The sequence below is a fragment of the Lactuca sativa genome, chromosome 8 (assembly GCF_002870075.4).
Source record: "Lactuca sativa cultivar Salinas chromosome 8, Lsat_Salinas_v11, whole genome shotgun sequence".
Classification (NCBI taxonomy): Eukaryota; Viridiplantae; Streptophyta; class Magnoliopsida; order Asterales; family Asteraceae; genus Lactuca; species Lactuca sativa.
Genome location: NC_056630.2, coordinates 325,597,155 through 325,622,811, shown reverse-complemented (window position 1 = coordinate 325,622,811; position 25,657 = coordinate 325,597,155). Strand labels below are relative to the sequence as shown.

The window sequence follows — 25,657 nt, the reverse complement described above, 5'->3', positions numbered from 1 at the left end:
CCAATGGTCCTCCCCAGACCTTACAAGTGTCCTTGCAAAGTTATGATAATTTTAGAGATTTTAATGCTGAGCAGAAAGTGGTTAAAACTCCATTTTCAGTGGTCGGTTCCACGCAACTTTACTAAAAATAGATCACATTACTGTTTACACACTCGTCTATAAAGAAGATAAGAGGGAACCATCTTCCGTCACAAGCTCGATCCACAACGCTTTTTTCTTTTTCTTTTATATCCTTTTCTCAAAGATCTTATTTTCCTGAACAACAACTATATCATCAATGGAGGTTGAATACCAAGAGGTTTGCTTTCTTTTTGAGTTATTTCTCATACAAATTCGTCTTGATATGCTTAATCTTAGTTATGGGTCAAGTGGTCAACTATCTCCACTCTTGAGCTTGGCATAATAAAAATCCAATCTTTAAGTAATGGATTTCATAATTTGGACGGAAAACCGACTTTTTGAATAATGCATGAATATCATAAATTGAACATAAAAATCTAACATATTGAACAATGGGTTTCATAAATGGGCATAATAATCAAATTCTTGTTTCTTGCCATGCTTTTTCATAAACTTAAGACCATCTTGTTTAACTTTTTGCACAAAAAATAGTGTAAAAATGATACAAACACTATTTTCCTTCCAAATGCGTACATTATTTTTTACACCGACTTACTCCAAAATGTATATATTCTTTGAGATATATCTTTTCCCTTATAAATCTGATCACAACTCCCTCTCCCCTTTTGTCGTTTCAAAGTTTTGTCTACATTATATGATTTTCACTAAGATTTGCTGAAAATTTTGGGGCCCTTACATAAAATCAAACCTTTACTAACGGTTCTTTATGTTTGCTAGAAGAAACTTAATGTTAGTAATGGGTGTCATACACTTCCAATAAATTGACTATTTATGATTTGTTTAGATGAATTAATTATCATAACTTTTCAAGTGTTCATCACTTGGATTGATGAGTTTTACAAATTTCATAAGAATGAATATTTAATGATGGTTTTCATGAATGTGAGTGAAATTTCAGGAGTTCATAACAAATTCAAGAGGTGTGCAGCAGTTTACATGTAGATGGCTTCCTGTTTCTTCTCCCAAAGCTCTTGTATTTATGTGCCATGGTACCCACTTCTTATATATAAAAACGATAATTATGGTGAGAAAAAACTAGTATAAAGTTTCATATGAAAATTACAACAGTGTAATTTGTAAAATTTGTCTTTACTCTTTACCTATTTGTTGTCTCTATTTTTATAATAAGAAAGATAAAAATTAGAAAGTAAAATTATTATAATGTGTTTAATTAAAATTGTTATACATACTTTTGTCTAAACTCTTGGATATGCTAGTGACATAAAATAGATTGTGTGATCTTAAGTTCAAGGAGTCACCAAGATAGGATTAATGAACGGTGAACGTTGATTTTGCAGGTTATGGCATGGAATGTAGCATCTTCATGAAAGGTATTTAAATATTCTTTACAATGGTTTATAAATCACTCATAATTGTTACTCAGCAACTCTAAATACATTACATATTTCTTTACACAATGGTCACTTCCATCTAATCATTATCCAATAAAATCCAATAGGTGAACATGGTACGATATTATGTTTTTTTCCTCAGACAATATACCATACAAATTTAAATTGATACATAAATTTACCTGAAAATATGAATAAAAAGTGTATATATATATATATATATATATATATATATATATATATATATATATATATATATATATAGAGAGAGAGAGAGAGAGAGAGAGATATGAATCATTTTAAAATGGAGTTTTGATCCCAGTAGTATCAGCATGAGAATGACTGTTGTTAAAAAAAATAGTTAAAAAAAAAAGGTTCAAGATGCGGCTTGTGTGTGTATGTGTGTTTGACTACTCAGTGAGATATTATGGTTAACCAATGGTAACATCTTTTTATTAACACTTAGCAGTTTTAAAGTAATTTGAACTTAAACAAACAAAGCTTAAAATATGTTTTTTATTTAAAAAAATATACTGCCTAAAATAAAATTTGTCTTAGAATAAGTTGATATATAATAGTATTACATTTCAACATTCAACCGTTAGTAAAATATAAACAATTACCCTTATAACCCCATATTTATGAAAGGAGATCAGGAGAATAAATGGAGTTACGTATTGTTGGCTGAAGTAGGTGATCCAACAAGAAATGTAAGTGTAATTCCTAGAGGCTATATATTACTTATTAGAAAAAACGTCATGGGGTGCTACATATATGATATATTATTACAATTGTATTGTGCTTACCAAACAGTTTTATTTTGTTTTCACCCACCAAATTGTTGCTCGATCTATAATCTCTCTATCTTTTCTATCTTGTCTTTAGAGTATAGCGGTTGATGTAAAAAAATTATTAAAAAAAAAGTCCAAAAAACATGTCACACCCAACCCATTGAATGCTCCGGGAATTACCCTCTTTATGATTGGCTTTAGAGCTGGTTTGTTGTTGTTATTATATATTAGTTGTGAGACTCATATATTATATTAGTTAATTTTTTTTTTTTTAAATAAGTTATTTATAAAGGTTAAAATTCAGAACTTTGAATTTATAAGAAAAATAATGAATTATTATAATGTAAATGTTTTTTGTTTTTTAAATTTAAAAAAATAATTTAAATAAAGAAAAGAAACTAATGAGCTTTAATTTTAGGAATTTTAAAATTAAAAGGTAAGTTTATTAATGAAATTGATATCTATTTATTACTATATTTATTGCAATTATTACATTAAAGTATTATGTGAAATTTAATAAAATAGTGAAACTCATAAAATGACATATGAAAAAAAAAGTTCAGAATATCCATAAAATAACATTTTGCAAATTGAATAACAGTGTGACAAGTGATAAAAAAAACGTTTATTTATTAGCGAGGATTTTAAATATAATAGTTTTGTTGTCATTGATGTAAAACGTGGTGTTTTAAAGTATTTTTCTAGAAGTGGCAACCGACAATTTCAAGCTTTTCAAATAAATAGAAACATGTCAATATGGGTTTTCTTATTGATAACAAGTTAGTAAGAAAAAAACGAATATAATCAAAATAACTTAAGGTTGTCTATTGTCAATTCAAAGGATTCAAGTATTTATGTTCTCCTAAACTATTTTATTAGAAAATATAACAGATTAGGAAGATGTAATACTCGGTAATATATGATGTAATACTCATTAATATATCGGTAATATATGAAATATAGAAAAAAGAAAAAAAATGTTGATGAGCTAAAATTGTCTGACCCTTTTTACCCTAAGATATTTTGGACTAAATTTTTAATAAATTTTAAAATCTCGCCCAAAGTGAAATTTTTGGACCAAGTTTGTAATAATATTTAAAATCCGAGCCAAAAATGTAATTTTTGAATGTTAGATGACTTGTTAACCATGTAAAATTGTCAAAATGAATACAATTTCCAGTTTGTGGAACTTAAATGACTAAAAAATGATGATTAAATCGATTATGAGAACTAAACATAGGGTCTTTTGAATAGGTTTCACTACTCTTTAATATATTAATTGGTTATATATGAAATTAGACGAATGTCCGCACGTTGTGCAGAAACACCTTTATAGTTGAAATTTTTACAAATATATGTTTTTATAAATATAACAATAACGTTGTTGTTAAATTTGACATAATAATTCGTTTTATAAAGTTGATATAATATATTGATTATTTTGAATTATATATATATATATATATATATATATATATATATATATATATATATATATATATATATATATATATATATATATATATATATATATATATTGATGGGTTTTGGTCATAAGACATCCTATGTGCTCACACAAACCCTAAAGCTTGGATCTAGGTTTCTCTATTGTACATACTTTGAATCCAAGACTTTGAACCCTAATTCTAGCATATGGAAATCGGAATTCACATGTAATTAGGTTTAAGAACATACCTTGATTGTTATATAGCAATAACAATCCAATTCCTCCTTGAACTGACCTTGGAAAGCAGAGAGTCACAAGTGTCACTCCTCTAATGGCTTACAAACACCATAAGCAAGTGGAGAAGGTATAAAGAGAGAGGAGGGAGGTTAGAATTCGTCCTTAGGACCTCTTGGGAAGGGTTGGCCGAATTCCTAAGCCCTAGGGGGTTTATATAGGTGTAAAGATTAAGGTTTTAGTCTTTATCCTTATCTAGTTGCTTGTCCACCAAGCAACCATAAGATAAGTCCTAGAAACCCTTATCCTAGTCGAATTCTAAGGGATTTACACCTCAAATTCGTTCACCATATATATAAGATAATCCTTACCTTATTTTGTAACTATCACATAATTACAATTCAGCCCCTCTAGTTTAATTAATTACACTTGATCACAAAATTAATTCTTAATTAATTATTGACCAATATTAATTAAACAAATATGATTTCTCCTTTAATATATTATTCTTATAACATATTAATAAATCATAATAACCTTTCTCTCTATTTATTTCTCCAATCAAGTTGCTTTGGTGAAGGCAACCCAAAAGGACCATGCACCATCGGGTCAAGTACATACCAAAATAGTTATGGACTTAGACACTAATCCAACAGTCTCCCACTTGGATAAGTCTAACAACTATTCTGCGTATGACTTCGGATCCCGATCTGCAATCGTAGCTTTCCAAAGCCGCTGTCAACTCTGATCATATCAGATACGCGTGTCCTTAGATAAGGGATCATATATTCCTCCATTCTAGATATCGTATGATATATGATTTCAAATCATTCTCTTTGTACTATATCTCGATTTCTCATTTATGACGACTGACTAATTGAACAAATCAAATTAGCCGTAGCCCGGCCGAGCATTTACGTTTGTCATCACTAAACCATCGAGGGGCCCAAAGATATCGCTTTTATCCTACTTTGAATAAAAGGAACGGATAAACTTTGATACAATGCTCGCTTGCACTCACTTACCGAATCACACACAACAATATGTTTTATAACACCAAGTTACTAGTGCGTTTACATATTATCAATGTGCAACCGATTTGCAAGATACAACTCACACATCTCGGTTTCAAGAATATAAGATGTTATCGTCTCACCAATCACTCGTGATACAATCCATGGAGTGATCCAAGTAAGCGTGGGTTTAATCCAATGCTCAAATCACATTCATAAGCACTCATGAACGTTGCAGCAAACATTTGCTTATGTCTAATACTCTTTTAGACAATCCACACACCAATTCACGACAGTCTTCATTCATATCTACTTCCAACATATGAACGACTGTGGCCCGTTTGAATAATTCGATTATTCTTAATAAACTCAATTATTCTGGAAGTCAAAACATGCAAATGTGAAACACAAGAATAATACTAATCCCATATGGCCTCAACCCTTTGAGCATAAATAAAACACCTTTTATTTATCACCATATTGATTACTCATTATTTGTTGTTTCGGGTAATCAACTTCTTACTTGAATTACAACACTTGTCCCATGCTCCTAGCATGCACACAATGTTTACCTATGGTTCTTACTTTGTGAAATAGATCACATTGAACACATTTCCAATCATTCTCATTTCACAACTCCAAATCCTTTTCATAAGTGAAAGAATATCAAATTCTTGCTACTTATAGAATATGCTAGATTCTAACATTTTGTGCAATGATCTCTTTTGTAATGTCACTGCACTAAAGTCACTAAGACTATTGCCAATGATATTACAAAGTCTTCTATCGGAGATTGTTACAAGATAATTCCATAGATGTGATGTCTCTCACTCAAAGTACTTTCTTTGAACATCCTTTTGCATAGAAGTTTCTAATCTAGTCATAGATTTCTCAATATTCAATTCCCAATATGGACACACTTCCATATGTTCCATATGACAACTCATTCTTAATAGAATCTTATCTATTCATAATGATGTCAATATGGTCCATCCAATATGGAACCATTTCCATATTTTCCAATACTATACTTCCAACTACTCACAAGCGACCAATCCTCGTCGAACTTGGATTGTCCTTTGATAGTTGTTTAATTATTTTAATCAAAACCAATTCGTGTCCTTTTTCCCTCTAAATGCGCTAGACATTTGGAAAATTTTAGAATGGTCAAACATTAAAGCATTTGCAATCGATCCTATACCCGAAGCGTATGGGACACGACGCATAATGTTTTATTTGCTATGTTCTCAAAATTCGAATTGTGAAGAGGGATGCCGTAATCATAATCGAAATTTTAAGAACACACTTTGTACCTTTGACTAAATTTTATTAACATTTCTCAACCTAAACCTTTAGATTTGAAATGAAGCATAATATTCTCTCCCTTAATTATAGCAAAACAACTTTTCAACTATTGCGACTTTGCAAAGTATGACTCATGTTTTCTATAACTAATATTGCTAACCTTGCATTACTTTCCTTAATAATCATACAATCATAACTTTTATGCTCCCACTATCTTGATGATTATTATAAAACATAACACTTATGCTCCCACTAGCTTTGACATGTATTCATAAACATCTTAACTTTTCAGAAAACAATACTTATTGAATTTCTTAAGTTCATGTTTTTAATACTTAGTGCTATGATAATCTTTTATCAAGGTTTCTTGAACTTATACACATTTGCCTTCGATAGTTCATATGTGTGTCTAAACAATTAAGACTAATTGTCAAACCTCACAATTCAAATTGTAGAAAAGGATACCGTAACCATAATCGAATTTGAGAATGCAATTTTACAATCACTATCTTCTTAAATCTTTCTTAGTGAAACCATTTCCTCACAATCATTTTCATGAAGGAGGAAATCTTATGACACTTAGATTTAAACGGTGTATATGTTCCTATCCATGTGAATTTGTTAAAACCAAGTTTACGACAAATTCAAACTCATATGGAGCGAACTTTCTTAATCTTGATTTCTTGCCTTATGGTAGCATAGCTGCCCACCATGTCTTCCAAGTAGTTAAGTAGCTCACCCTTTCCTATCAATGTACCTTTCATTGATTAAGGTGCTTTGCCTTTTATGCGTTCAAAATGAGTACTCATAGAACTCACATGCATAATTAACTCGATTGGATTGGCACAGAATCAAAATAATGTCAACACGATAGGTTGTAAACCTCAACTCGTGTGCTAGTGATGATCGATAAGGTTTATTTGATTTGTTCTTGAAACCTTTCAAGACCATTAAGACTCCCACTGACTCCTTGACATATACGGTTCTCTTGTCAAAACATTTCTTGACAAACAAATATTCAAGAGTTAGTGTAGCTTTTATCAAAACTCTTCATAAATTGGTCCTAGTTGGTCTTTGTCTTATCCAAGACATCACAACTTTCCACATTTAATGAAAGTTACAAACCTTCTTAATACCTTTCACTCAATGTCGCAATCTTAACTTTAAGACTTGTTATTGGAACGAAGTATGATTGACTTATTGATTTAACCATTTCTTCAATTCTTGATTCCTCTTCTTAGACATACAATTGTACTAAGACTCACTTAGAGGATCAATTGAGATATGGTTCTTAATCATTAAGACCTATCATAAAGCATAAAAGCTACTCTCCCTTCTTCTTAGAATGGAGAAACTTTTATCTTTCTGCCTACTTGATTCTTCTTATTTGTTCTGCTATTGATTTAAACCCTTTAATCAATTCAGAATTACACTTAATATTGTAAGTTCAATCATATTTACTAAACCTTTAGTAAATCATGACGAATAACATTGTTACTCTTATGGTGAACTTAATCAACACGCAACTTTGTGTGCTCGATCTCCTAGTCCTTCACTTGATACTTTGTCAATGAATTAGTCTAATTTCCAAAATATGAAATTTCTCATTGATCGTGCAACCAAGTTGCATGATTCCAAGTTTCTGTCCAATTGAAACTTGGGCGATGAGAAACTCTCCCTATTTGGTAAACTCTCGACTTTCCATAAACAACATAATAAGAACCAAATCCATTATTGCTAATAATAGAAACATTTTAACATCAATTTTCATACACGCCATTGCAAGGAAAAATTTATTTTATTGCGGAAAAAATTTGTCCTTACAATGCAACTCATTGAAAAACTTATGCTAATACATATTTCTTAGAAATCTAATTCTAACTCTAAGTAGTAGCTCAAGAATCTAATCTTCGAGAAATACGATCGAAATCCATTCCTTCACGGTTAGATTCTGCTCACTTATTCCCTTAATCTTCCTTTGTTTTCTTCGATCTTACAAAACATTAATTGTAATCCTATCACATTATGTATTAAGAATCTAGAATAGAAGCTTAAAAGAGTTAGTCAATGGATTTTACCTAAAGCAAAGCCATACGTTTTGACTCTCCCATCTCTTAGATCTCTTAGGTAAATAAGGCAGCTTCGTCTCCAATGCCCCTTCTCTTGGCAATAAAAGCAAATCGACTCTTTTGGAATAGCACATGGAACTACTTCAAACATTGCCTTTCTCTTATGATCAAATTTTTCGATCATAGCATGTCTTTCGTTGCCATTGTCTATGTCCATAGAGGTCTTGAAGGCAGATTCACCAATCAACTTTGCTTTTCTTTTGCGCCAAACCATTGCTGATTCAGCAGCAATAAGCATATAGGTGAGATCTATAAGGGTCACGTCGCGGTTCATCATATAGTACTCTCTTACGAACTCACTATATGAGTTAGGAATTGACTGAAGAACTCAATCAACATCCATTTCCTCACAGACAACGGATCCCAACATTCTTAACTTATCAATGTGTGACTTCATCCCTAGGACGTGTGCACACACCGACTTTCCTTCTTTATGATTTCTTGCCAAAAGGGCTTGAGTGAGCTTGAACTTTTCAAGCCTTTGAACTTGTGGGTTAGGGAGAATAATTGGAGGAGGTGGAGGAAGAGAAACATGATTTCTTGTTCCTTGATCGAATCGTGGAATATCATCTTCATGTGGAATGCTCTGATACCACTGATGGGTTTTGGTCATAAGACATCCTATGTGCTCATACAAACCCTAAAGCTTGGATCTAGGTTTCTCTATTGTACATACTTTGAATCCAAGACTTTGAACCCTAATTCTAGCATATGGAAATCGGAATTCACACGTAATTAGGTTTAAGAACATACCTTGATTGTTATATAGCAATAACAATCCAATTCCTCCTTGAATTGACCTTGGAAAGCAGAGAGTCACAAGTGTCACTCCTCTAATGGCTTACAAACACCATAAGCAAGTGGAGAAGGTATAAAGAGAGAGGAGGGAGGTTAGAATTCGTCCTTAGGACCTCTTGGGAAGGGTTGGCCGAATTCCTAAGCCCTAGGGGGTTTATATAGGTGTAAAGATTAAGGTTTTAGTCCTTATCCTTATCTAGTTGCTTGTCCACCAAGCAACCATAAGATAAGTCCTAGAAACCCTTATCCTAGTCGAATTCTAAGGGATTTACACCTCAAATTCGTTCACCATATATATAAGATAATCCTTACCTTATTTTGTAACTATCACATAATTACAATTCAACCCCTCTAGTTTAATTAATTACACTTGATCACAAAATTAATTCTTAATTAATTATTGACCAATATTAATTAAACAAATATGATTTCTCCTTTAATATATTATTCTTATAACATATTAATAAATCATAATAACCTCTCTCTCTATTTATTTCTCCAATCAAGCTGCTTTGGTGAAGACAACCCAAAAGGACCATGCACCATCGGGTCAAGTACATACCAAAATAGTTATGGACTTAGACACTAATCCAACATATATATATATATATATATATATATATATATATATATTAAAACTGCATAATTACAATTGTTTGAATAACTTTAGGTTAGATATATATTTAAAAGAAGATCATTGAAATCAGTGCCGTCTTCTTGGGTCAGAATTAAGGGAAGATAATTACTGAAGCTGGCTGGCCACCTTATTAACTAACTTATAATCATTATTAGAAAGAAAACGAAAAGTCATGGGAATTTCAAATGAATGTGGTGAAAGAAAAAATGTTTCCTTTATAAGTATATCAGAAGAATACCCGCGCGTTGCACAGAATACAAAAGTATATTTGAAATCTTTACAAATATATGTTTTTTAAATATATCAATTGACGTTGTTGTTAGATCTTATATAATAAATCTTATAATAAGTTTGTATAAACTTTGTTTGTTTTGAATTATATGATAATATAAACATCTTTTAAAATTCAATAATCTCAATTATATCAATGGTCTCTACCAGTGGGTTACTCATGAATAAAATTAAATATAATATATGGTTTAATGATATTTCTATCATTGTAATTATTTAAAACATCAAAAGTTATTTTTTTAAAGGTAACAATATATTTTTTGTTATATAACGTTACTTTTAACTATTGTTGTTGTAATTTATTTAAAATAACATATTTGGAAACTCTGAATTATTTTAATTTGTTTACAGAAATTGAACTTTTTCAAAATTTATCTGATGAATATTGTTAGTTTCTTTAATTGTAATTATTTAAAACAACAAACATTGTTTTTTTTTTAAATAACATTGATTTTTTTGATATAATATTACTTTTAACTATTTTTATTGTAAGTTATTTTTATAATACTTATTTGAAATTTCTTAATGATTATAAAAAATAATTTCATGGTTTCTTTTTGTTAATTTAGAAGTACAGTTTAGGTTTAACACTATAGTTTATAACTTTTAACTATTTATAAAATAGTCGCTTGATTTTTTTTAAAGTTTAATTGATATTTTCATTTAAGTTAACCGTTTAACATTATATTGAAATTAATAATTTAACTATTTTGCATAAAATTATAAATTTTACAAAATTTGTGACCTTAAAATGACAATTTCTTACATATGACAACATATCTAAACTAATAAGTTAACTATAATATGTTACAAAGTTAAATTTATAATATTATAAATAGAAGAAAAATATGATATTTTAATATTGCAGTGTAGTTAATTTATTATTAAAATTTAGTTTTTGCACTAATTGAACATTATTAACCAATTTTTATTAATTATTAGAAAGAAATTGAAAAGTCACGAAGGTTTCAAATGCATGTGGTGCAAGTAAAAATGCCTCTTTTGTAACTATACTAAGTGAATACCTACGTGTTGCGCAGAATACAACAATATATTTGAAATCTTTAAAAATGTATGTTTTTTTAAATATATCTATAACGTTATTGTTGCTATTATATAATAAATCTTATAGTAAGTTGTTATAAACATTGTTTGTTTTGAATTATATGATAATGTAGACATCTTTTAAAATTCTATAATCTTAATTGTCTCAATGGCCTATACCTGCGAGTTACTCATAAATAAAATAAAATAAAATATATGGTTTAATGATATCTATAGTTGTTGTTATGATATTTATAGTTGTTGTTATGATTCATTTAAAACATCAAACATTGTTTTTGTTTTTAAAAGTAACAACATAATTCTTGCATATAATGTTATTTTTTGTTATTCTCATTGTAAGTTATTTAAAATAACATATTTAGAAACTCTTAATTATTTTAATCTGATTTAAGACATTTAATTTTTTAAATTTTATTTTATGAATATTGGTAGTTTCTTTGATTGTAATTAGTTAAACAACAAATATTGATTTTGTTTTTAAAGATAATGTTATAAATTTTTATATAATATTACGTTTAACTACTTTTATTGTAAGTTATTTTTAAGCTACGTATTTGAATATTCTTAATGATTATAGAAAATAGTTTCATGTTTTTTTTGCTAATTTAAGATTACTATTTAATTATAACACTATAATTTATAACTTTTAATTATTTATAAAATAATTTCTCGATTTTTTCAAGTTTAACTTTTAATTATATATAAACTAATAAGTTCACTATTATAAGTTAAAAAGTTAAAGTCATAATTTTATAAAAAGAAGTAAAATATGATATTTTAATATTATAGTTTAGTTAATTTATGATTAGAATTTAGTTTTTTGCATTAATATAACATTATCAACCAATTTATAATAATTATTAGAAAGAAATTGAAACGTAATGGAAGTTTTAAATACGTGTGGTGCAAGTAAAAATACATCTTTTATTAGTATATATATATATATATATATATATATATATATATATATATATATATATATATATATATATATATATATATATATATAAACGAAAAAAACATGTTGATGAGCTAAAATCCTGTTAACCCTTTTGCCCTGAGATTTCTATAGTTTGCCAAAAATATGTTTTGTGAGTCTTCGTGCAGGTGCCAAATATTGAATCATTAATATAAAAACATGTCAATTAGCGTTGTAATTATTCATATGGGTCACAACAATATTTATATTTGATAAATTAATAGTTTGTTAAATTTCTAAAACGAACGAAAAATATTTATTGATCAATCAACCCAAGTCATTTCAACTCATAAGCGTTTAAAAGTTATTTATATTGACATGTAGTCGATGTCAATAACATAAATTTATGATGAAAACACATGTGTATTCTTTTGTTGGACCTTAAAAGAAATGATTTAATGGATATAATTTTGGTTTGTAGGGGTTGGTACTAGGCTCGCGAGCAACGGGTACGCGGTCATCGGAATAGACCATGAAGGGCATGGGCGGTCCATGGGTGAGCGTTGTTATATTGAGAAATTTGACAACATTGTGACCGATTGCTCCAATTTCTTCAAATGCATTTCTGGTACTCATCACGAAACTTAATTCACAATAAAGAGACTTTTATCGTATCACCCATTAACTTGATGCATGGCTTGATCCCCCCCCCCCCCCCACACACACACACAGGACAAGAAGATTACAAAAACAAGAAGCGGTTTTTGTACGGTCAATCCATGGGTGGTGCGGTTGCCCTTCTTGTACACCGAAAGGACCCAACTTTTTGGCACGGGGCAATTTTGGTCGCACCCATGTGTAAGGTAAATTTGAGGTTTCTACAATACGTGACCATATATATATATATATATATATATATATATATATATATATATATATATATATATATAACAAATATTATATTTCAATATATATTTTTACTTACTTTGCAAGACACTATATTATTGTTCTATGGAGATGGATCCATCCACAACAATTTGATATGAGAGGTGATTGGTATACAATAAATTTTTTTCATACACAACAATTTGTGCTTTAAAATGTTGTATTGTACAACTTAATCAATCATAAAATGTTACGTGAATAAAAATTATTGTGTACAAATCACATCCCAAATAGATATCGCAAGATTTCTAGGTCAGGAGGCTCATTTACTAAGTTAAAGAGTAGTTTTATTACTTTATTATGGAGTAAAGGGACCGATAAGGATCACCATATATCACTTGTTTTGATTGTTTGTAGTTTATTGGTGAATAATTAATGTATTAAATAAAAGAAACTACACACTTGTAACATTTTACAAATCCATGCATCATCATTTTAATCATTTAATGTTACAATATTATATATATATATATATATATATATATATATATATATATATATATATATATATATATATATATATATATATATATATATATATATATATAGGGTCTGGATCCGGTAAGAATCAAAATATGGTAGAAACCACGATGACTATTCTTCACCAATCATTTCGTCAATGGCACAAACGTAAAACTTATTTACTTGGTCGTGACGTGTTCGCACACAACGTAAGTGCATGGAACTTAATACAGACCCGAGGGAATAATCATGTGCAAAAAATGTACATGAAACATCATTTAAATGAGTTTTTCTTTTCTTTTTCATTTATATTGGTTTTTTTCTTTTTTTAATAATTTTTATTTTTCGTTATAAAAATTGAATTTTTTAAATATATATGCTCGATTTTAACGTTTTTATCTTATTTATTTATTTTGTAATATTTTTTTGTTTTTTAATAATAACTTTTTTTTCTTTTTTTTTTTCGTTTTTTTTTTTGTTTTTTCAATAACTTTACTACATACTTAAATATAGTAGGGTTTTTTTTCTTCTTTCTTTTCTTTTGATTTTTTAAATTAAATATCCATTTGAGTTTTTAATATTTAACAATTATAAAATTTTAAATAAGAAGAATATTAGGATCATAATATTTTATGTTCATACATTATTTTTAATCATATTATTTTTGCATTATAAAATTTTGAATCATACTACTTTTAGTCATAATGATATTATCCATTATACATTTTTTGATCATATTAATTTGGATCATATTAATTTAGATCATAATATATTGAATTAAATAAATTTTTTGTTTAATACAACATTTGGATCATTATACTTTTTTGAATTATTTAATTTTGAATCATAAAAAATATAATAATTAAGGATAATTAAATATTTAAATCAAAATATTTTTAGATTATAACAAGTTAATGATCATAAACATATTAAATCATAATACTTTTGAATCATAAATATTTTGAATCATCTCTATTTGGATCATATTATGTTTAATCTTTTTTTCAGAAAAACTTTAAATCTTTTAAAGTCAAGTTTGGTATTTAAAACATCTTATTTTTAAATTTTTTTTACAAAGTCATTAGAATAGTAAGTAGAAGTATTTAATTAAATTTTTGTAATTTTTGGAGAATGTTTTTGGGTTTTTTTTATAAATATAAAAAATATATTTTTTTTCAAATATTTAGAGAATTAAATTTTAAAAACTTTAGTTTTTTCAAAAATCAAATTTTCAAAAATAAAAAAAGTTATCGCCGAAAACTAAGTCGGTGGAAAAAACCCACCAGCTAATAAATGTTGGTCACTTTTCATGTTGGGGGTGGGGGCGTATGTCAATGCAGGGAGAGGCACATGGCCGAATTTTCATTTTTTTTATTTTAATCCTTTTGTTTTTGCCACTTGTACCATTCAAACAATTAACATTTTTCGGAAATTATCAAAAGCTCGCAATTAATTACAAAAATGTCATATCATCTCACGAGATTTTGACGATAAATAAAATCAATTCCTAACCATTTATTTTTCCAATCTTAATTCCAAAAATTGTCTTTGAAGTTCTTATAATTTTTTCAGTTCCTACTTGATCATATATATATATATATATATATATATATATATATATATATATATATATATATATATATATATATATATATATATATATATATATAGAAAAGTTCAATAGAGAACCATAATTATTGGTTTTTCAAGGAACCAAATATTTTTTTCAACTTTTAGAGCTTATTCTTTATCGAAAAAAAATCTAAAAATATCTAAATTCATATATTAACATTGTGAATGTGAAAAATATTTTTCGGATTCACCCTGTGAATCCGGATTCACGTTGTGAATTTTAAAAAATTCACATTGTGAATTTGACATAAAAAAATTAGAATTTTATATCATTGGAAAAATGATAAAAAGTTATGAGTTTATGTATTTTTAGTTTTTTTTATAACAAATAAGTTCTAAAAGTTGTAAAAAAGATTGGTTCCTTGGTTATTATGGTTCTCTATTGAACCTTACCCTATATATATATATATATATATATATATATATATATATATATATATATATATATATATATATATATAGTTTTACTAACTTTTAACAAATGACTATACGAGGTATGAGGCATGTATGCATTGATTGATAAAATATAGTTTATCATTTTATCAATCAATGCATACATGCCTCATACCTCGTATAGTTATTTGTTAAAAGTTAGTAAAACTATATATATATATATATATATATATATATATATATATATATATATATATATATATATATATATATATACACACACGAGGTATGAGGCATGTATGCATTGATTGATAAAATGATAAATTATATTGCTAGTAAATATGGGTATTATTATAGGTATCTCCTTCACTAAAAAAGACCAAGTATGAGGGTGTACACACAAGTCAAATCCACACACATCTAGGATAGGGGCTACATATAGAATTAGCTGTAAATATTTAGGTAGTGTTTGTTGAACATAAATTAACTTATTTTTTAAGCTTATGATAATTTATTGTTTTGTGAGACCCAAAAATAGCCTATAATATCTTATGAAGTGATTTTTAAATAAACTATTTGAGATAATAAATTACTAATCAGCTTATAAACTTCAACGGAGTTGAAAGTCTTAACAACATTTACGACCATGACACATGGTGGAGATCGAAGAGGAACAAAATTTACAAATTGATGACAATATTTTCAAAATTTAATCCATTACTTTATATATATATATATATATATATATATATATATATATATATATATATATATATATATATATATATATATATATATAGTTAGGTTCAAATGTTTTCACTATCTATTGTGTGCCTGTATGATTGATTCTGGACCAATCATTTTAGTTATTTTAAGAAAGTAATTAATGCATATTAAATGCTAAAGATGAATTAATACCTATTATATCTTCAACATTTAATATGCATTAATTACTTTCTTAAAATAAATAAAATGATTGGTCCAGAATCAATCATACATACACACAATAGATAGTGAAAACAAAATAACCTAACCTTTTATTTATATATATATATATATATATATATATATATATATATATATATATATATATATATATATATATATATATATATATATATATGTTCGGATCCGTTACATTTACCCTTTCATTGAACTTTATCAACTTTCCTTTATAATCACAAAATTGCCACTAAAATTTTCAAAATTGACTACTTTTTTAGATTAAATCTTATCCATTAAAACTTTCTATACTAAGACTAATATTTTTCAATTCATTATTTCTACCAATTTTTGAGTTCCTACGTGATCATATATATATATATATATATATATATATATATATATATATATATATATATATATATATATATATATATATATATATATATAGGTGTGTGACCCGTGTATTACACGGATTTATTAAAAAAAAGTTTAGTATAAAATTATAAGCATCACGTATTTTTAAAATAATAATTTTACATAAATAGAAAAAATATAATAACTAAAGTAAGTAATCTCTATTCTAATAAAAGAGTAGTTTCATTCTCCTTTTGACATGTGTCACCATATTAAGCCTCATAATTAATGCAAATTTTATTTTTCTTTTGCCATGTTTCACCTTATTATGTCTCATAATTAATAAATACCATTTGTCAACATATTGATTCTCCATTTCAAATTTCAAATTTCAAATTTTAAATTTAAAATTTTTCATTCTAATTACATTAAATTAACAATATTAGAATAAAAATTAAAATAAAATTAATACAAATTATAAAGTGATAATTTTACATATTTATTTAAATCAATGATTATAATTTTATATAACTAAATAAACCTCTTAATGAATAATTTATTTAAAACAAGTTATTAATATTTTTAAATTTTAACTATTAATCTTTATTTAATTTTATAACCGTGGTTCCCACGGGTTATAAACTAGTTGAATAATAATGTAAGATATTTGAAAGGTTGCAAAGCATTTATTATGAAATTTAATAAAATGATTTACTTTACATATATAAATCTCACTAAAATAAATTTAGGAAATGAAAAATACAAGAAAATAACAACTGGAAAAAAATAATTCAAAAACTTTTAGAAAATGACATGTACAAAATTCAATGAGAACATGACATTTGGCAAAATTGATTTTCATTTATTATGTTATATATATATATATATATATATATATATATATATATATATATATATATATATATATATATATATATATATATATATTAGGTGTGAAACTCGTATATTACACGGGTTGATTTAATACTTTATATAGATAAGTATATGACTTTAATTTTAAAAATTGAAACAAACCAAAAATTGACAAGTGAATAATATTTATTTCAAAAATACTACAAAATGACAATTGTCAAAACTCATGAGAGATTGACATGTGACAAAAAAACCTTGATTTATTAAGATATATATATATATATATATATATATATATATATATATATATATATATATATATATATATATATATATATATATATATATATATGCTACAAAGAAATAGAAGGGAAAAAACATATGTTAACCCTTTTTTAGCTTAGGGTCACTAGATTGGTAAGGGTGTTGTATGATAAAATGTTTGATTTTTTTAACATCCAACTAACACACCAACTATTCTACTCATAAATTTCCATATTTCACCTTAAACGAGACTTTATACGCTCAACGAAAGGTTGAGGGTCAGTTTCTATCAACTCATGATACTGATAATGTTGGGCAACATAACTTTTGGACTTTTGGTAAATGTTTGAATCATAATTTCTCTCAATCTGATCAATACGTTTAATGTGATGATAGATAAATCTGAAAGTGAGGCCACACCCAAGGGTGTTACACACGATAGAAAGGATAGAAGATCTTATACCAAGATGGAAGATATTGTTTGCGAAAGATGTCATTGATTCTGGATTTAAGGATCCTTTGAAGAGAGAAGCGGTAGGGTCGTATTTTCATGAATTTCTATACAAATAAAGGTAATATGTAAATCCACTTCTACTTGATCAATTATGCAGATACATGCAAACAAGTTGATTTACCAAGGAAAACCAAAGCTTAAAACATCTCTTGAATTAATTAGAACCAGCATGGATCTCGAAGACCACTTAAGCGAGGTTATTTTACAATGTTATCCTTATCCTATATACTGTTGACTTTTACTTTTTCTTTCTCGAATACATAAAAATGCCAAGAATACCAAAGCCAAATACAAAATATACAAATTACTTATAATCCTTTTGGTAAAAAGGTTTTATACATCATGATTTTATACTAATTAAAAGTTTCACCCCACATTGTTAATCGGCCGTTTTAGAGGTAGTTATCATATTGCTAGACCTACTATGTAGCAGCAACAATAGCAAAGCCATAATATATTGTTTTCACTTTTAACACACAAATTATTTCATTTATTATTTTATACAAACGGTCGATACAAAAACTAGGGTGGATTAGCGGACATTATAATTTATAACTTTATATTAAATTTGTTAATATAGCCTTTATGATTATAAACTCAATCTTGAATATAAGAGTGTTTGATTGCGCAGGTGACATTGCCATTTCTCGTGCTACATGGGGATGCGGATACAGTGACAGATCCAAAGGTTAGCCAGGCTCTATACGAACAAGCTAGTAGCAAAGACAAAACCATCAAAATATACCCAGGAATGTGGCATGCATTGACCACTGGTGAGCCAGATGAAAACATTGCAATCGTATTCGCTGACATCATAACATGGCTCGATACGCGATATGATGACAATCATATCAACGAAAATCAATTGGATGACAACGTGGTTATTACTGACGATATCAAGTTGGAAAATCATGCTTCGTCATCTGTGCATGATGGAAATCAGTGAAAGCAAATCAAGGAGGAGTCTGAATAATGAAAGCTATATTTGCTATCTTTATAGCTCTTAGCTTATATTTGGAATGCTATCTTATTTAAATAATGACTTATTAGAATAATCTTCTTTCTTATGTTATGTTTGGGCATGCCATAACTAGCTTATTTTCTGAGTTTGTTTAGATTGTAATGTTTGGACAACCAAAAAGTAATAAGTTAGTTTTTTTATAAAGTTACCCGGACTAGCATTTAACGATTTTATAAAGCTTTTTATAAATTCTTATGGATATGCTTTTTGTTAACAAGAAAATACCGTTTTATTAATTTTAAACAACAACAAAATAATATTGTTTCAATTCTCGTCCGAAGACACTTAACAATTGCCTCTCATATTAGCAACATGTTGATACACTTTAATTAATGCTTAATATTCTAACTGATAAGAAATGGATTTTCTTTTTCCCAACATAGCAACAAGCGAACAAAATGGTTTTCTTTTGAGAAATAACCATAAAAAATGTAGTTAAACCTTCATCGACTGCGATTTCATATTTATCGGATTTTCAGTTTTTGCCAACTTCGAACCCTCATATCTTATACAACTTCTATTGACACAATTCCTTTTTTTTTTTTTTTTTTTTTTTTTTTTTTTTTTTTTTTTTTTTTTCATTATGTTATTTGTAGCAAAGAATTTCCATTGATATATTACAATGGAAACCAATATTAGTACATCAAGAAGTCCTCCTTTCAAAGCTCCAATGTATGCGTCTTGTGCTCTTGGTACATTTTTCCTAGACTTGGAAAATGTTCAACTTGTTTTCTCTTCACGGAATTTTTTTCCATAACTTCAAACGTCCATATATTTTTATATGAACTCGAATTTAGTCGATTCTTTTATTTGTGGATTCCATATCATATCGTATACAAATTTCATTAAAAAATTATTGTATATAGACTCTTGATCTCGAATTAATTAAAAAGCTCCAAATGTAGGCCACTTAGTGACTTTTGAAGTTTTTAAAAAATCATTATTTTTCACATAAGATTCAAGGAAATCTTTCCATTCATTTTAAACCACATATATACTATTAATAACAACTTATGAAACTTATCCATACATTCCTTAATGAATTTATGCTAACAAGTAGTTTTTCTTCTGCTTTGTCAAATATAAGCTTAATTTAGTTTCTTTTCTTCATATATTTTCCCTTTTCTCTTCACGATATGGTATTTTTTTATATTAAATAAACTCTAGTTGCATATTTGGATGTAAATCATCAACATGCATTGTGGTTTGGCTCTTTTTGTTAATCTCTTTTAGAATAGATTTATGACTTACTTGATGTAGAAAGTAAATTTACAAAATAGGTCTCTTATTGAGCCATCCAACTTGTTAGATAGTTTTATACATGTTTTATATTCTTGTCTAGTATAAGGTCTCTTATGTAAGATTCTACACTATATATACTGTAACGCCCGCAATATAGGGCTAGATGATTAAGGAATAATAGAATAATTATCCATCACAACGATAAACATATATTTTTGATAGAATATTGCTTAGGATACATAATCCAAACAAAAATCGTAGAAATCATAAAACCGAGAATGTGCATATAGAGAACGTTCAAATCCGACTTCAAATAAGGAAGTTATGACTTTTAGAGGTTTCGACATAGTACTATGCAAAATAAAAACCAAAATTAAGAACGTTTGATTGTTAGGGAAAACAATTTAAATGAGAGTTGAAGATCTCTTCAATACCTATCCGTCGATATAAAGACCTTCGAGAATAGATATCGTATGAAAGAGTTATCATTTTTATATGGACTTTAACTATCTATGCCTATAAAAATATAGATTTTAAAAATAACATGAGAATTAGCAAACAAAGTCTAAATGAAAGTTGTAGATCTTGTCGATAGCTACGCGTGGACATAAATAATGTCGAAAACAAAGCTCGTATGAGGAAGTTATGGAATTTACAAAAACTACGTTTTTACGTGGCACGAAGCCTTGCCCAACTTTCCAGTCATTCACTTTTAACAAGTGAGTGCATATTAACTTTCATCTTACACATATATATGAATTATTTAGATAAATTGAATGCTATATGTGCATATTATCTATGATTAAAATGTTCTGTGTTAGATGAAATATTATAAGATGATTTTTATATGATTTACTATATATGTATTTTCATATTTATAATATATTGGGTAGTGATGGGTAATGAGGGATGAATAAAAAAATGAGGGAGATGGATGATAAGAGATGAAAACAATGATAATAAGCCTTAACTTACTAGTACTATTGTACTAAGCGATATAGTCATCTAACAGTGTATAAATAATGACCATCAGACTACTGATGACAATCCCATGGAACACAGAAATGTTTATAAACATATTAACTATATTATTATGGGCTGAAAACCCTATGTACCCACTAGATTTTTCAACCTGACCCACTCAGTTTCTTTGTATCACAGGTATCAATATGAATGTATTTCATGTTTGGAAATGATGAGAGATTCGAGGAAATGTAGACCATTTGATGTTGTAAGACCAATAATGATTACATTTATGCTTATGTTTCTTGTATCAGTTATGACATCATAAGTTTTAATAATCAATGAAAAATATTTCTTGAGAACATACTTTTTCGGGATAAATTCCATTATATAAAGAATACTCTGTTTTTAAATAAGCAAAAATAAAAAGGTATTTTCTGAACATGAAAATGGGGATGACACAGTTGGTATTAAAGCATTAGTTTAAGCGAACTAAGAATATTGAGGATTTCTAAACTTAAACTTAGAATGCTAAGTGATGATCGTGAGGTGTATGTCAATTTTATTTTAGGTTGTATACCTAAATTGACACAAACACTAACTTACTTTAGGATAAGAAATCTAATTTATTGTTATGTGCTAAATGATTTATAGCATGCTTTAGGTTTCCTATGTTGGATAATGTGTCTAAGTCCATAACTATATTTGGTATGTACTTGACCCGAGAGTAGCCTGTTCCATTTAGGTTGCACTTCACCGGGACAATTTGAAGGATGGACTTTTGAGAAGAGGATAATTATGATTTATTAATATATTATAAGTTCTAATATATTAATATGAAATCATATTATTTAATTACTATTGATCAAAAATTAATTTGGAATTAATTTTGTGATCAAAAGAGACTAATTAAATAAATGGGAATTGATTGTGTAAATCATTCATTTTTTATAAAGTGGGCTTATGATCCATAGTTCTTTATGTTGGACTAAACCCATGTGGTGACACATGGATACTCCATGGAGGTTAAAACCCATGGAGCCTAAGGAATATGGAAAGTCATGCACATTAGGGTTTGCATGGTGTAACCCTAATCATGACACAATATATAAGGACCCCTCTAGCTAGCAAAATCGGACACTAAGTGTACACACAAGTGTGCTAGCCGAAATTTGTGTAACATCCGGATTTCCAGGGATAATATTTTGAGTATTCATTTCGAGATATGGGGAGTGACTCGACGAGTAGGTGCCTTAACTCGTCGAGTAGGGTCGCACTTTGGTGACGTGTTTAATGAATGGACTCGACGAGTTAGGTATCTGACTCGCTGAGTCAGCGCTGCTGAGAAAAAACCTAATTGTCTGGGTTTGTGACCTATTTAAAGACCCTTATGGCCTTCATTTGTGGCCACACTTCCCTTGAGAGACCCTAATTGATCCAGAGAGCATAGAGAGAAAGAGGGAGCTAATTGTGATAACCGTCAATTTCCGGTCGAGTCAAAGTCAACAAGTCAAACCAGTCGACTCAATTAACCCTTGTGTGCTAGGGTGTATGCTGTGTTATTTCCGTACAACTCGCTATTCTAATGAGAAATCAACAATGGAAAAGTTCGTATATCTAGATTTGATTAACCTAAAACGGCGTTAAGTAATGAACCAAACCGATAAAACAATGTTGCATACTTATCGGGAGTGTGTAAGATCCTTAAACATGGCTTAACGGGGTTTACAGACCTTACGTTGCGAAGCCGGATACTCACAAATGTCACACATGAAACCTATCTCAATCGTTTTCACTATATCTCTCTCTATTTAGAATCTCTCCCAAATCCCTCTTTGTATGAGAAATCTCCCTAAGTGTGTGAAATCTCTCCCAAATCTCTCTTTGTATGAGAAATCTCCCTAAGTGTGTGAAATCTCTCCCAAATCTCTCTTTGTATAAGAAATCTCTCCAAGAATGTGAAATCTCTCCCAAATCCCTCTCAAAAGTCCCTTAAACTTTTTATAAACTTTTAGGCCATCCCGACCCTTAACCGGGTCAAAAACGGATTAAAACGGGGTAAAAATGAGTAAAACACCCTTAAAGGCCCGAAACCCCTTCTATAGGGCCGAGCCCTCTCGGACCCGAAACCCCTCTTAAGGAGCCGAACTTGTCAGAAGCGAAGCTGTCAGAGGCGAACTCCAAATCTCGGACCGAAGCTCGCATAGACCAAACCCGAAGCTTGTGAACCGAACTGAACTGCCTTTGGACCGAACCTACTTTCGCTTCTTAAACAACTTTCGCCTTCGGTCCATGACCAGAAGGGACCGAACCTCGGACAGGACCGAGATGTCTCGCAGATTCAGCCTTCCTTGCCGATCGATTACGACTTCGTTTTGGCTTCGTTTTTCATCGTTTTAATGCGGGATTTTCTCCCAAACTTTATTTTAATATTTAGGGACCCATATCTACTAATTACCCATGTTTTTGGGGATAAAACCTTATCAATGAAGAGTAGGTGAATTGCAAAGGTTGAGTGTTGACTTTTCTTTATTCTATGACACAAGCAACCACTCCCATACCCACTCCATGTCACTATTCACCATCAGCCATACCTAGTCATTTCATGGTACTTTTCCCACCATTTTTTTCAGCCACACACTTGGTCAAGGGTTAGAAAACCCTCCTCCCTCGTCACATTTCTTTCATTTCCTCCCATTCTTCCATCAAGAACAAACTTCATTTTCTCTCATTTTCTCTCTCTAAAATTCGAGATTCAAGGCTATCCTCCAAGTTTTTCTTCTACTTTTGGTAAGTATTAACATCCTCCATATGATTATTTCACTTCCTTCTACTCAAATCATAGATATCTTACACAAACTCCATCATATTGGTGTTAGATCTTCGAATCTTCAAGCAAACTCCCAAAGTGTTCTTGAGTTGAACACTTCTTTTCTCCATCATCCATCTACTGAAATCACATAAGGTGAGTTCATACCCCTATAATTTCATGTTTTCTTAAGTTTTAAGAGGGGGGGGGGGGGGGGAATGCAAGTTAAAATACTAAGAACACAACTAAACTCATTTAATAGCCTTAATCAGAAAAGTTCAACTCCATTCACGGACTGTTTTGGGCAACTTATACATTTTAGTTTTCAAAAATGTTTTTGGTGCAAGTAGTTCCAGTTCTTAGCTTTAAAATGACTACTTTTGCATCTCCAGAGGACTTTTCTAAAATTTATGGTGATTTTTGAAAAACAACCTATCATTTCAAGAACAAATCTGGACCAGTCTGTGAATATGAACATTTTAACACAAGTTAAAGGCTTCAAAAAATCATGATAAAAATTATGAATAAACTAGACACATTTTAGGAACTCTCAGAATTTATGGATTCAGTTTTTTGACTTCGTATGATTTTTCTATGATCTTTCTAAAATAGTGCAGAAAGTTTAAAAACTAGTTAACAGCTTATAACTTTCAACACACTTTGTAACATGTTGAGCAAAGTGTTAAATAGTTGATGACTTCATATTTTACATGTGTTTCTTGTTGTGGTATAATTATATAAAAGAAAATACTCACTGAATCATAAGAATCCTCCATCATTACCATTAGTACAAAACAAAGCAAGATAAACATAGTTATATTTTCTATACATTCGACTTACATAGAAAAGGGTTCTTATACACCACAAACAAACATACTAAACTATAATAGGTATAGTTAGGTTGCATATACATTTCAAACATTTTGATAAACTATAATAGGTATAGTTTATGTTCATTTACATTAGAAAAAGTTTTCATACGAAAAGTGGTACAAATACAAAGTACCGGTTTCATGCCAAAAAGGGGTACAAATACAAAGTACCGGTTTTAGGTTTTCATACGAAAAGGGGTACAAATACAAAGTACTGGTTTTATACAAAAGGGGTACAGATACAAA

General features: G+C 28.6%; 1 protein-coding gene across 1 annotated transcript; it reads left to right on the top strand.

The window, feature by feature from the left end:
* Positions 1–89: 89 nt before the first annotated feature.
* LOC111911547 (caffeoylshikimate esterase-like) lies at positions 90–19,673 on the top strand. The gene is made up of 8 exons (XM_052766398.1): positions 90–298; positions 1,040–1,130; positions 1,440–1,472; positions 12,604–12,750; positions 12,855–12,985; positions 18,387–18,524; positions 18,602–18,700; positions 19,136–19,673. The coding sequence occupies exons 1-8, from the start codon at positions 278–280 to the stop codon at positions 19,448–19,450; spliced, it is 975 nt and encodes a 324-aa protein (XP_052622358.1). The 5' UTR covers positions 90–277; the 3' UTR covers positions 19,451–19,673.
* The last annotated feature ends 5,984 nt before the right edge of the window (positions 19,674–25,657 follow it).